Source organism: Python bivittatus, unplaced genomic scaffold (genome assembly GCF_059951505.1).
Source record: "Python bivittatus isolate LINGU-HERP-01145 unplaced genomic scaffold, Pbiv_v1 ctg000080_np1212, whole genome shotgun sequence".
NCBI classification, from domain to species: Eukaryota; Metazoa; Chordata; class Lepidosauria; order Squamata; family Pythonidae; genus Python; species Python bivittatus.
This window is the reverse complement of record NW_028277035.1, coordinates 86368222-86383450: the sequence shown is the minus strand read 5'-3', so window position 1 is coordinate 86383450 and position 15229 is coordinate 86368222. Positions and strand designations below refer to the sequence as shown.

Genomic DNA, 15229 nt, shown 5'->3' with positions numbered 1-15229 from the left:
TTCCGTGCAAACCCAGACGGTGTGGTTTGTGTATAATCGCACACAAACTTAGCCCTCGGATGGATTTGGTTAAACCTACCCGAGTCTCCTTAGGTTCTATTACGACACAATCCCAGTCCCGCCTCCCATTTCTGGAGGATTCCAACCTCCCAGCCCCGCCCACCAGAGGCCCCGCCCCGCCCTTCCCTCAGTGCTCCCTCGGCAAACGAGAGTGGCGGGGGGCGGGAAGGGTGCTTTCGAGTTCCCTCCAGGCGAGCTCGCGGGGAGATTCCGTCGCGTTCCAATGGCGTCATCGTCGCGCTTCCGGAAGCGGAAGGCGATTGGGGATGGCGAAGGCGCTGGGGCGACGAGTCCGGGGCTTGGGCCCGTGAGTGCGGGGGTGCGGATGGCAAGTGCCCGGGGCGGCTCCGCCTGTCTGCAGGCCGCTGGCTCCGGGGAGCGCGCCTTGGGCGAGCTGCTGCTGGAGTTCTCGAGGGCGCAGTACCGGGCCCGGGAAAGCGGGGGCGCGGCTGGGGGCAGCGGCAGCGCGGGGAGCGGCAGTAGTAACAAGGTGAGCCCGGGGAGGAGGCCTGGAACGGGGGTAGTAGGGCTGAGGCTCTCCTGGGACCGCTCCGTGGCCCCATCCCTCCATCAGGGCGATGCGCTGGCAGCTTAAGGCGGAGACGGAGGAGGCTCCCGGCACCACCCGCAGGTCTCCTCCACCGCGCCTGCATGCAGACCCTCCTGGGGAGCCTCTCGCACTGGATTTCCGTCTGTCCTAGGGAGGAGGCGGTGCTGCTTCTCCGCAGCCGCAAACCTGCAGCAGTAAAACAGCCTTAGGGACTAAGAGATGTATCAACCGTTGCAGTGGTTTGCAAGTACGCTTTGCGGAGTATGAAGCCGATCCTTGTGGTCTGCGTGCTGCATATCTGTTAAAGAAGTGGCGCCCTATTTGTTGCCATTGTTTATCACTTACAGGTAGTCCCCAGTTTAAGAACAAGTTCTGTTCCCAAGGTCTGGCCTTAAGTCGAATTTGTATGTAAACCGGAGTATAAGTAACGTGTAATTAATTCGAATTTTGCTACAGTAGGCTCCATTCTTAACTATGGGTCGTCGGTAAACCGGGCATTCTTAACCCAGGGACTACTGTATCTGTTCCTAATACAAAGCTTCTCTCTTGTTCTGGTGCTCTTGTTTTTAACAGAGTGCTTCCCTGAACTTTATCTGTGTTTCATGTTTGACGCTTCCTCAAAAAATTAGAGAACCAAAAAGCAGCTGGGAAATTTCATGCTGTATAAAGTAATGGGCATTGCTTCCTAATTTGCTGGGAACTATTTAGTGCAGACATCCTAATTCTGTGCAGATTGACAGCTTCATCATGTCAATAAACTCTAACTCTTACTTGTAGGAAAAATATTCTGCTTTCTTGTAGGATAACTATTCTAGTTTTTTGCATGATGACTCTTTCTACTTAAAAGGTTTCCTGGCCAAAGTTTCCAGTAGAGGTTAGTCTTCTGAATGATAAGCATTTCAAATATATGCTACTCCATGAATAAATATAGCTACTATCTTGCAAATCCATGGGATAAATGCTAATTGCTTAGAATATCTCTTGCTTGAATATTTTGTATTTTAATTGATATTAAATATCAATGTTTAATTCTTTTTTTGTTATTAATGTTCTAATACAATAAGGGCATTGTATTTAAATGTATTGGTACTTTTATGAGAAGTATACAACATTACATTTGTAATAACTATTTCTTACCCATATAGGTAGAGCACATTGAAAAATGCTGCCTTGAATTGTTCAGTAGGGATTATTGCTACAACTTGATCCACAATGTGAATGGTGAAATCTGCAGTCATTACCCACGTCTGATTGTCATTTTGGAATATGAGAGCAGTGACCGAGAAAGGCATACGTAAGTTGTGATTGCCCTGAGAAGACCGTGTGTATTTAATGTTTAAGTTAAATAAATATTTTTGTGGAAAAAGTGATACTTGCCAATCACCAAGTAGAAATAAATATGTTCACATAAATCTGAATAGTGTGTTATATTGAGTGACTGTAGTCACGATTATTTTGTGCTCTTAATATGCTTCTTATTATGAGGGTGCTTCCCTTAACTCACCTTCACAGATTTCTGAGGAAACTTTCTGTACAGCAACTGTACTTCTTCCTGTGATTAGAAACACTTTGATTTGGTAACTAAAAAGTTCAATATTGGATAGCAGAGTAAAGAAACTTGCTTCAGACAGCAGTGATGAGGTTGGGGAATGATGAGGATAGAAACAAGTACTGGGTGTACTAGAACCAGTCCTGATCTTGGTAGGGCTAATTTTTATTAAGCAGCAAAATTGAGTTAATATTGTGGCCCTTGAAGAGTTACTCTGCAGATACCTAACATCCTACACAGTAATGCTTTTTTCCTGTTGGAAACTACAAATCTCGTATATAGCATCATGTGAAATAAAAGTGGTTTGTATTGTATGTTGTCAGAAATACCAGTGAACATGTGTAAATGCTGGACCATCTCAGAAAGAATTGGACAACCCTTACAAATAGACTTCAAAAATCTTACTGGCATTGTTCATACATACTTTTACGCACTGAAAAAGAGGAGTGCATTTTTGTTTAATATTTTTTTGCATGGCTGCTTACATTCATGTTGTGTATGATTTTATTCTGACATTAATCCCATTAAACTCAACAGCAGTGGCACTGAAATTGGAAAGTACAGGACTTCTGTTTTATCGCCATAGGTGACCAAGCAGGTTGCTATTTACAACTCTAATTCAGACTCTTCCATGCATAGGTCATGAGTCACAGAGTGCATGACATTTCATATGATAGGGACAGCTATGTAGAAAATCTGTTGTGTGATTTATGTCCAGAGAGTGAGTGCTAGAAAGAGTAGGCCTGATTCTTCTCCACCCAGTCCTCCTTTCTGATAACTTTGCTATACTTTGAAACTCATCAGCTTTATGCATATCTAATTTCCTTTGTGTAACTAATTTCTATACAGGAATGCTCATATTTGAAGCGTCATGAGGACTATCTCTGTAAGCTTCTTTATATTTCTGTTTTGAACTGTACTTAAGTACTGTGATCTCACAAAATACCATATACAGCCTGAACTTGTACATTGATGAAATATCACCATTGGGGAAGCTGCTAATATTCTTCCTTTTTTGGTTAAATATCAAGATGAGGGCAACATCACTGAGATAGATTTTGTTTATACCCTCAAATACTTTTCTTTCCTGCGTTCTAGTTCAGTATATAGTGCCTCATACTAAACATATCCAGTAACACTTCATTCTGCGGTGTCATTCTTCTCTATAGCTTGAAAGGGGCTGTTTGGAGCTGCAGATTTCTCTTCTCTTTTTTTATCTTCTGTGAATAAAGTATCTGCAGATTTCCCTCATATGAAGCAGTGCTTAACTGTAGTTCCTTTTAATATACCCATCAGTGGCAGGGTATTTCCCTTGTCCTATGTGAATGCTTTCTGTTCCTGAGTGGCTTTTGATGCCATTTTTGTGTGTCTTAATTTAATTTCTCAGAGTTAAACTCAGAGCCCAGAGAAGTAGCGACTTAGATGTACTTTATAAAGCAGAAGTTTCAGCAGTTGGTGATCCTTAGGCTGAAGAATTGGCTTCTCCAGATATTGGATCTCTTTTCTGCACTTTTTTGGTAGCAGTAAGAAGAAATGGAGACTAGCACAGGATTAATAATACAGTAAAATCAATCTTTATTGCTATTTTATGCTTACAGAGGAATGATGCATCATTAAAACACAAATTTACAACCCAAGAGATGTATTTATTTCTGTTTCACTTCTCTTCATTTCACTTTTCCTCATGTCTCTTTCTTTCAGATTACATACTTTACTGCCTCACCTCAGTCCTAACACCTAATTCTGAAGGAGAAGGATAATGTATTGGGCTTTCTTGAACAAAGGCACATTTGCACATCTAAATTAATTTGCATTAATTGTTGTATGCCGCCCAGAGTCACCTTGTGTGAGATGGGAGGCTATATAAATATGAAAGATAAATAAATAAATACATAAATAAATAAGCCTCTGCTTCAAAGCAATCTAGCGCCATGGCTTCTATTATGGTAGCTTGCTTCATTCATGACTCCGTGTATGCCCAAACCCACTGGGTGGTCAAGCAGTTATTAATTCCTAGCATCTGGACACTGAGCTGAGTGTAAGACTAGCCACAAACCAGAATTGATTCTCCAGCAACTCTGTTGCTTCTGATTTGACTACATCTCCCCCACCTGCAGATACTTAAGATGCCTTCCCCCACTGCCATGTACAATGGCTTAGCCTTGTTTGTTTATTTCCTTAAAAAAAGAGGCTGGCCAGCAAGCTGGTCACTCAAGAGTAGCCAGGGCTTCAGTTTCAGAGGAGGGAGATGGGTAGATTGCTGCCAGCACTTTTTAAAATATTCCTACCTCTTTTACCCATAATTAGCATAAGCCAAAACTTGGTGTGTCATGAGAACATACCCATAGCGGCTTGGCCTGCACATAATAATGGAAAGATGCCCTTGAGTCAGATTCAACCGGTGGCTTCATCCAGTTACAGGTGGTTTGTCATTGCCTTCTTTAACTTCTCAGTCTAGGATATCTAGGCTGTCTTCCACCCAAGTATTTAACAGGTTCGACCCTGTTTAGCTTCCCAGATCAACCACTGAATCCTGTTTGCCAGAGCAGAATGGTTAGGCATAGAGAAGAGCTAGTGGAGTGAGCAGAAGGCAGACATGTTCCAACAGTAACCATCTCCAACTGTTCCTTCTCACTGGCTCTTTGATGTGAATTAACTGGGGTCATGAAGGAGATGGAAGAAGATCTAGATAACCCTCTATCCCATGCACAGACACTCTAATTCCACTTAAGCCATCAGGCTCCCAACCTCCCCCCCCCCGCTCCAATGTTTAGAAGATGAAAGATCCAAACAAGAAATATTGGGTACCAAGGTACTACAAAAGTGATCCCTAGTCCTGGCTACAGAAGAATTGAGGCCCCTGCTGGAATTGTCAAGATAATTGTCTGTTCTGTGATGATGCAAATGGATGGGGCTCGGGTCGGGGGAGCTTGTGTACTGCCAGTTTTCAGCAATTGTGGTTGAAAAAAGCTGCACGCATGAGATTGGGGGCAGCATGCAGCCTGGGGTTTAAGTAGCCAATTGAGCTCCTCCAAAAGGACACAGCAAGGTTATACCTTCCTTACTAATGGACACTTTAAACACTGGTTTTTGAGATCTCACATCTGAGTTTTAGACACGTTTCCAATTACACAAATCAGTGTAACCTCAAAACTGTTACCTAAGATAATTTTGCTTGGCTGGACCCATTCCTGCATTTTGTGTTTGTTTGTTTGTTTTCTTTATAGCATGACCTTTGTCCTTCCTGACTTCAAGTTTTTTTTTTTTTAATTGGCAACCTACTCTGCTTTCCAATCATTAAAATTTGAGAACATTTAAATGAGGGTAGGTTAATGACGTTGGGAGATCACTGGATCTCACAGCTCCCAGTTCTTGCTGCTTTGATTCTAGTTTGCGCCTACTAAGATCAATCTTCTTTCCTGCCATGAATTCCCAGGGCACAATACCCTTTTGTGCCAAAGAAAGTGCTGACATAAATCTGAGGGTATTGCTCAACCTGGGAAGATTTTTATTATTTATTGTAAGCCATTTTGAGTTTTAGAATAAACAGGAAGGTGTTTCAATAAATGAATAAGTTTCTTATAAAAAGCTTCACAACTTTTCTGCCAATTGTGCTTAGAAGAATGAACACATTTTCATCTTGCAAGATGTTCCTTGTGTGGTTGGGAAAGAACAAAAGCAGAATTGACCACCATTAGGGACGATGTAGAACTGTAATGTACTTCTACCCATGCACCATCTTCATAATCAGCATGAGGATTAGGAGAGGACGATGCTACTTTATGACTGCCCCCTAAATGCATTTTGCTCTCTTGCAATGTCTCTGGAAGTTTCCCTGAAGTGAAGGCAGGTTTTCAGAAGCAATTTTTTTGGGTTTGGTGTAGGCACTGCTTTGGGGATAAGAGCATGGGGGCCACAGAAGCTTCCTGCTTTTGCCAAAATGACAATATCAGCATTGAACTACAAGCTCCTCCCTTTTCAGGCATGTTTTCAACTTAATGACGCATATACAAAGGGGCAGGCTTGTTTTGCAACAGTGCAATGTTGCTTTCATAATTCTGTCTTGCTTGAGACCCCTCACACACACACACACATGCACACACGCACATACACCCCGCAGATATTTCTGGCTAAAGGCAAGAGTGGGCAAAGGATTTCATGTTCCGGAGTGCCCTAAATTAGCATAAAAAGGAATTTCCATACTGAAGCCCTGATAACGTGGTCTCTCATGTCTTCGCCCCTTGGGAACAACAGCTATACCTTCCTTAAACTTAAAAGTCACTCGGGTTGCATAAAAAGAACTAGAAATAGATTATCACTTTGAAAGAATCAGTCATAGACAAGTTCATAACATCAGTGGTCTCTGCTAAAATACATACCATACCTAACTGAGGAACCGTGAACAATCTCAGAGAAAACCACTGAAGGTCGGGCAGATAATACATAATGTATGGTGAACCCAGGCCCACTTATGTAGGAACTAAAAAGTCAGTGCTGTTTCTCGCTTTTTGTTTTGTTTTGAAGAACCTGAAAAGAGTGAATCCTGACTTTCTGTGTAGATCAGTGATTCTCAGACAGGGATGGGGGCATGAAGTTCCAGGAAGGGGTAGGTAGTGCATCTCCTGTCTTTGTCTCTGTCCCCCTTCCCTCGGTTCAGATATCCTCACCTCGCAAAGAATTTTTAACTAGTACCATCATCCCGCAAATTCAATGCGTTCTCATAATTGTATTCCCTCATTGCAGTGTAATTTTAAGGAAAGGGAGGCCAGTTCTAACCCTCTGTTAATTTTTACTGGGCCTTTTTTCAAAAAGGTATATATTGCTTCTACTCCCTACAACAGCTCTCCGAGATAAGTTAGGCTGAGATATAACACTCCTTTATGCATTGCGCACTATTCATAGAGGGGAGATGAGAGCACATGCTCCAGCAGCAGCCTCCCTGTATAGGGGGGAAGCTTGAATCAATATTCTCCTTGATCAGGAATCTTGTGAGCTTTTAACTGCATTCAGCTGAGAACGCTTACGTCTCACTGCTGGCTATCCTCATCAAATGAGGAGATGGGAGCAGGACCAGAGGCACTTCCCACATGTTAATAGCCGAAGGCTATCCCAAAATCCCCCATTGAGCATTTATTCTAGATCTCTGTGATTCCTATCTGCTGGATGCACCTCACTGGCTCTCTGGAACAGTTTGGTTTTTGTGTTTCTTTGTATGTGGGCATGTAGGGGGGTGGCTAGGAGGTAGGCCCACCAACATGGCGTTCTGCACGTAATAGCTTGCAAAGTAGGTTTGAAGAGGAGACTGAAGCTGGCCTTGCTGGCAAGGAAGGGGAGAAAGTAGTTTGAAGTTTAGAAGCTGCTTCCTTCCAGCTAAAAAATATTTAGAATAGCCCTAGTTCTTAATGTTGCAACCAAATCTTGTCACCCTTTTTTCCTAGCATAAGAAATTGTATTGCCACCCTCTGTGCTCCATTCACTTCCACTTGTGCGCATCTGAATAAGAGAACTGGATTGTCCCAATTCTTTGTGGCTAGGATGACATCTGACTGATAAATGCCTGAACAGGACAGAAGAGATCATGGAATAACTCTGACATACAGTGTACAAGACATCAGGATATTGCAGTTTGCCAAGCCTGGAGCACAACGTCCACCATTCATCATGCATAAGTAATGGCCATGCTGCTGGCAATGATAGAAGTTGTAATCCAGGACATCTAGGGTTCCCCAAGTCGGGAGAGGTTGCTCTCTGCCTTGATTTTTAGTGTCTTCAGAATTCTGGTAACTCTTCCTTCACCACAGCTGAGGTAGGACTTTTATCTATCTGCATGTGTTCAGTGAAGCATAGTTTCCTTCTTGCTCTCTGAGTATCTTGATATATTAATTGAACACGGGGTATATGTTGAGAAAGCAACCTTAGTCATTTTTTCTGTGTTTTTAAATTGCCCCCCTTCCCCCCATCCCTTGGCAGACGCTGGCAGTGGAGCAGTTATGTGTCCACATGCTGTGACTTCTCACGCAACTTTATTGTTAGTTGGATGGATATATGAACTGTACAGAGTCATAGAATATTCTATGGGCTATTCTACCTTAGCTGGCAACATTTGCTCCCTGCTTATGCTTTTTAGAACTCAGAATGCTATACTTTATGCATTTTTCATTACCAAAGGCTTGGGTTGTCATAGCAATGTCATGGCTTATAGAGGCTTTGAAAGTCACTAGGAAGCTTAATGGAGTTGGCACTAAATCATAAAAACCTAAGAAGAGTAGTGCTGGATCACCTCAAAGTTCAATGTAGTTTAGCATTTTCTTCTCACTGTGGCCAACCAGAAACTTAGAAGCAAGTCAGAACTCACTTCTTTTCATGTTCCCAAGCAGCCAGTATCAAGAGGTGTATTGCCTCCAATACTAGAGAGCTCTCATAATTGAAGGCCTTGAGAGATTAAATTCATGCAGAAGACTAATCCTCTTTGAAAACCATCCAAGGCAATTACTATGTCTTGTGGCGGTGAATTCCAGAGTAGGATGATGCACCATGCTCAGAAATACTCCTTTCTCTCTGTCCTAAGTCTCTACTATGTCTCATTGGATGACTCCAGCATCTACTGTTTTGAGAAAAGAGAGAAAACTTTCTCCCTGTCTTTGACACCTCTATCATATTCTCCCTTACCTTGGAAAAAAACAACAACTAAGCTCTAAATGTTGTGATGTTTCTCAGAAGGAAGTGCTTTAATATAATATTTGAGGTACGGTGGCTAGAAAAATGCACAAAACTCACAGTGTTGTTACTGCATAAAAGTGGTTTTATTTTTCACTTCTTTCCTAACAATTTGCAGTGCAAAATATGCCCTTTTTCATAGTTGTCCCTTACAACTGAATGTTGGAGGCCCAGGAAGTCACTGTACTTTGGGCACAACTGCTCATGAAGCTCTGACTCTAGGTTGAAAAATGATGGACTCCTTTGCATCTCTAGAAACTGTGAGTTCGAAAGAATTGGTATTCGTGCCATTCCTAGGCCACGCAGGTGGCTTGCCTGCCTTTTTTTTACCACAACAAGGTGAGAAATTGCAGTTTTGTTGTGTGAAACACTCCACCACTAGTATTTTTTTCAAATGTTTATGCTGAGTTTGCAGGAAAGCACTGAATCAGTGTTGTCATGCTGGCTGGGGAATTCTGGGAGTTGAAGTCCACTCATCTTGAAGTGGCCAGGTTTGGACAACACTGCACTGAATCCTACATCTGTACATTTATTTCAGGCTCAAGCGTTACCTAATAGGGGTTGATTTATACATGCGTATGCTGCCTTTCTGTCAAGGGACCTAAGATGGTATATAGTTTTAAAATAAAAATTAAAAAAAAAAAGATAGCCATGTTGATCAATGAAAGGGGGAAAAAATCCATAGTAGGCAGTCCCTTTTCTTAGAGCCAGTCCAACATTTCACAAAAGAGTATGCACTTTTTTGAAAGTTGTTTTAAATCATGTAGAAATAGCTATAGCATGATATGTGAAACAAACACCAACAACTTTTCTCAGTTCCGCAATGCTGCTCATTCTTTGTTTTGTAGCCAAAGTGTACCTACTCCCAGGAGAAGTGAAAGAGGAGCTGTCCAAATAATTATCTGAAGCCAGTTTATTGGCCCTCCAGGAATGGCTGGCACATTTCCAAGTGCAATTTAAGTGCTAGTTGCAATTTTTTATAACCCTAATGGCTTGGCACTAGCATGCATTGCTGGCATGCCTCCAGGGTCTAGAACAGTGTTTCCCAATTTCAGCAACTCTAAAGTGTGTGGACTTCAATTCCCAGAATTCCCCAGCCTGGCTGGGGGATACTGGGAGTTGAAGTCCACACAACTTGGTTGGTCCACACAAGTTGCTGAGGTTAGGAAATGAGAATGTACTGTAATTTTTTAAACAACCTCAGAGGCCAAACCACCTCTGCCAGGAGCTAAGAGCAGTTAAAGAAGAGAGGCTCTCTTTGTTCTTAAAGGAACAAAATACTTTCCTCTGCCAGGATTAGCAGTGCAAAGGTTTATTTTTGTTTAGACAGGTCTTTCTTCCTCTGCCATTATATACTCAACTTTTATAAATGTATTTTGTGGGAGAGGAAGAAGATAATGACTAACTATTTCAATACAACTGCCAGGAAGACTGCATGGATGCAATCAACAGGAGCCAAGCTTGACTCAAGGGCACCTTTATGTTTTTACATTATGATATAATTTTTAATTTTTTTAATTTGATGATGTCAACAGCATAGAATAGAGCTAGTCTTATTTTTCCAGGCAGTATCTCAAAGCAGATTATTTGCCCCCAGTGATTTGGGTAACAAACCACGGAGTAAGAGAATTAGACAGAATGAAAGAAAAGAGAGCAGAAATAGATGGCCAGTTGACCAGGACTTAACATGAACCACTGGAGCTAGAGACAGTCTTGAAGAAAGTATACACGTTAGAGGATTCTTTTCAAACCTTTTTGGAAGATGGTGGGCAGTGCCCTGTATTGGCCAATGTACAGTATTTGACACTACAGAAATGCAATGGGAAACAGGCCAGCTCTTCTGAACGTGTTTGGCACAAAGGTGAACGTTTACCCCTTTTCATCCACATCCGTTGGTTCAGCATCTCGCTGAAAGGGGAATTGCTGCATTTCCAGGCTCAGTGCCTTGAATGGCGATCTGAAGGAAGTGAGCAGATTCAGGCGAAGTCTTCTGATCCGGCTACTTGAATAAGTTTGAAGTGAGCAGGTGGTAATTGGCCCCAGTTAGGGATGTGTTGCTGTTGGCCTCGTCTCTTTCTGGTCCTCCTCCTGGGCCAGAATTCTGATAATGTCTTTCCATCCAGCCACTCCCTTCTGTGCTACTGTGTCTCTTAGCTTTTGTGATGTCATGAAGACCTTTTTTGCTTTCATTAACCCAAGTTTTCCTGGAACAGTACAGCTTTTTTCTCCTTTAATCCTTCCTGTCCTTTTATAGTTTTGAAATAAAGCATGATACTAACCCCCTTCATGGATCACTGCCTTGTCGTGGCGAAGGGGCTTGCATAACTCAGTGAAGCCATGAGCTATACCGTGCAGGGCCACCCAAGATGGACAGGTCATGACAGAGAGTTCTGACAAAATGTGGTCCACTGGAGAAGGAAATGGCAACCCACTCCGGTATCCTTGCCAAGAAAACCCCATGGACAATGTTAAAAGGCTAAAAGATATGGCACCGAAAGATGAGCCCCTCAGGTCGGAAGGTGTCCAATGTGCTACTGGGGACGAGCGGAGGGCAATTCCAAGTAGCACCAGAAAGAGCGAAGCGGCTGGGCCAAAGCCGAAAGGACGTTCAGCTGTGGATGTATCTGGAAGTGAAAAGAAGGTCCGATGCTGTAAAGAACAATATTGTTTAGGTACCTGGAATGTAAGATCTATGAACCAAGGCAAGCTGGATGTGGTCAAACATGAGATGACAAGATTGAACATCGACATCTTGGGAATCGGCGAATTGAAATGGACGGGAATGGGTGAATTTAATTCAGGTGACCATTATATCTACTACTGTGGCCAATAAACCCTTAGAAGAAATGGAGTAGCCCTCATAGTCAATAAGAGAGTGGGAAAGGCAGTAATGGGGTACAACCTTAAAAACGACAGAATGATCTCAGTTCGGATCCAAGGCAAACCATTCAACATCACAGTAATCCAAGTCTATGCCCAACCACTGATGCCGAAGAAGCTGAAGTTGACCGGTTCTATGAAGACCTACAACACCTTCTAGAACTAGCACCAAAAAAAGATGTCCTTTTCATCATAGGGGATTGGAATGCTAAAGTAGGAAGTCAAGGAGTAATTGGAATAACAGGCAAGTTTGGCCTTGGAGCACAAAATGAAGCAGGGCAAAGGCTAATAGAGTTCTGTCAAGAGAACAAGCTAGTCATAGCAAACACTCTTTTCCAACAACACAAGAGACGACTCTACACATGGACATCACCAGATGGTCAATACCGAAACCAGATTGATTACATACTTTGCAGCCAAAGATGGAGAAGCTCTATACAGACAGCAAAAACAAGACCAGGAACTGACTGTGGCTCAGATCATGAGCTTCTTACTGCAAAATTTAGGCTTAAATTGAATGTAGGGAAAACCACTAGACCACTCAGGTATGACTTAGATCATATTCCTTGTGAGTACATAGTGAAGGTGATGAATAGATTTAGAGGATTAGATTTGGTAGACAGAGTGCCTGAAGAACTATGGACGGAGGTCCATAACATTGTACAGGAGGCAGCAACTAAAACCATCCCAAAGAAAAAGAAATGCAAGAAAGCAAAATGGCTGTCTGATGAGGCATTACAAATAGCTGTGGAAAGAAGGAATGTGAAAAGCAAGGGTGAAAGGGAAAGATATAAGCAACTGAATGCAGATTTCCAGAGAATAACAAGGAGAGATAAGAAGGCCTTCTTAAATGAACAATGCAAAGAAATCGAGGAAAACAATAGAATGGGGAAGACTAGAGATCTCTTCAAGAAAATTGGAGATATGAAAGGAACGTTTAGTGCAAAGATGGGCATGATAAAGGACAAAAAAGGCAGGGACCTAACAGAAGCAGAAGAGATTAAGAAGAGGTGGCAAGAATACACAGAAGAACTATACAAGAAAGATCTTAATGTCCCTGATATCCATGCTGGTGTGGTCACTGACCTTGAGCCAGACATCCTAGAAAGTGAAGTCAAGTGGGCCTTAGGAAGCATTGCTAACAACAAAGCTAGTGGAGATGACAGTATTCCAGCTGAGTTATTTAAAATACTAAAAGATGATGCTGTTAAAGTGCTGCACTCAATATGCCAGCAAGTTTGGAAAATGCAACAGTGGCCACGGGATTGGAAAAGGTCAGTTTACGTTCCAATTCCAAAGAAGGGCAATGCCAAAGAATGCTCAAACTATCGCACAATTGCACTCATTTCACATGCTAGCAAGGTTATGCTCAAAATCCTACAAGCTAGGCTTCAGCAGTACGTGAACCGAGAACTACCGGATGTACAAGCTGGGTTTTGAAGAGGCAGAGGAACTAGAGATCAAATTGCCAACATTCGCTGGATCATGGAGAAAGCACGAGAGTTCCAGAAAAACATCTACTTCTGCTTCATTGACTATGCAAAAGCCTTCGATTGTGTGGATCACAACAAACTGTGGCAAATTCTTAAAGAGATGGGGGTACCAGACCATCTTACCTGTCTCCTGAGAAATCTGTATGCGGGCCAAGAAGCAACAGTTAGAACCGGTCACGGAACAACCGATTGGTTCAAAATAGGGAAAGGAGTATGACAAGGCTGTATACTGTCACCCTGTTTATTTAACCTATATGCAGAGTACATCATGAGAAATGCCAGGCTGGAAGAATCACAAGCCAGAATTAAGATTGCAGGGAGAATCATCAATAACCTCAGATATGCAGATGATACCACCCTAATGGCAGAAAGTGAAGAAGAACTAAAGAGCCTCTTGATGAGGGTGAAAGAGGAGAGTGCGAAAGCTGGCTTGAAACTCAACATTAAAAAAACTAAGATCATGGCATCTGGACCCATCAATTCCTGGCAAATAGAAGGAGTAGAAATGGAAGCAGTAACAGACTTCATTTATTTGGGCTCCAAGATCACCGCAGACGGAGACTGCAGCCATGAAATTAAAAGACGCTTGCTCCTTGGGAGGAAAGCTATGGCAAACCTAGATAGCATATTAAAAAGCAGAGACGTCACCTTGCCGACAAAGATCCGCATAGTCAAAGCTATGGTTTTTCCAGTAGTAATGTATGGCTGTGAGAGCTGGACCATAAAGAAGGCTGAGCGCCGAAGAATTGATGCCTTTGAACTGTGGTGCTGGAGAAGACTCTTAAGAGTCCCCTGGACTGCTAGGAGGTCAAACCAGTCAATCTTAAAGGAAATCAACCCTGATTGCTCATTGGAAGGCTTGATAATGAAGCTCAAGCTCAGATACTTTGGTCACCTAATGCGAAGAGAGGACTCTTTGGAAAAGACCCTGATGCTGGGAAAGATGGAAGGCAAAAGGAGAAGAGGACGGCAGAGGATGAGATGGTTAGATAGCATCACTGAAGCAATGAGCATGAAACTGAGCAAACTCAGGGAGGCAGTGAAGGACAGGAAGGCCTGGCATGATAGGGTTCATGGGGTCACGAAGAGTCGGACACGACTTAACGACTGAACAACAACAACATGATACTAACATGTTCAAATCATTATTTAAAATATGGGCTTGCTTACTCTACTTCACTTTGCAGCCTATTGTCCTGATTGATTGATTGATTGATTGATTGATTGATTGATTGATTGATTGATTTTAGATTTACATCCCAGTTTTCCTCTGCAGCCTCGGGGCAGGGTGCATAGCACTTCTTTCTCCTACTTTTTCCCCTATAACAACAAGCCTGTGAGGTAAGCTGGACTGAGAGAAAACTACTGACCCAAATCATAACAACAGGTAGCATATAAATGATAAATAAATAAATAATCACCCAGTGAGCTTCCATGGCTGAGGGTGGATTTGAACCTCTCTCCTAGTCCAATATCTTATCTGCACAGAAAAAGGGCTGAATGTGTTTTTAATACATTGTTGGCTACCCAGAGTCGCATCCAAAAAATGGGTGGCCATATAAATCAGTTCAATGAATTGAATAAAATAAATGTATTCCCCTTGAGTAAGCATGAATGAATACATTTTTATTATAACCTCTGGCCAATCAGTCAGTTCTTTGGTCTTTTATAACAGTTGCACAAATTTCTGTTTCTGTATGGTCAGTGGAAGGAAACTCTCATTCCAGCCAGTTGTGCAAGCCAATTTTAATACAGAGGATTGAATTCAAAGATGCTGTTCTGATGATGGTGAAGACACTGCTGGTGGATCAAATTCCCCCATCCGGATATTTGCTTGGGAGAATTGAACACACTTCGGGAGCAGATCTGGAGGCTGCAAAAGGAGACAGAGGAAAAGGGAAATTTTCTTTTCTGAGCAGATCGTGTTGGATTTAGTCCAGAGTCAGATTAGCATATAGGCTATTTGGGGCTTTTTTTTAT

General features: G+C 42.4%; 1 protein-coding gene across 5 annotated transcripts in view; it reads left to right on the top strand.

The window, feature by feature from the left end:
- Positions 1 to 257: 257 nt before the first annotated feature.
- Positions 258 to 15229, top strand: part of MTMR14 (myotubularin related protein 14) — a 78274-nt gene continuing 63302 nt past the window's right edge. For 2 of the 5 annotated variants that reach the window (XM_088134507.1, XM_088134508.1), the window contains exons 1-2: positions 264 to 550; positions 1756 to 1904. In XM_088134507.1, coding sequence (XP_087990633.1) covers positions 284 to 550; positions 1756 to 1904 — 416 coding nt within the window. In that variant the 5' untranslated portion in view covers positions 264 to 283. Of the gene's footprint in view, positions 551 to 1755; positions 1905 to 15229 lie in introns of all 5 variants that reach the window. The other 3 variants (XM_088134509.1, XR_015795023.1, XM_088134506.1) reach the window with 3 other exon arrangements.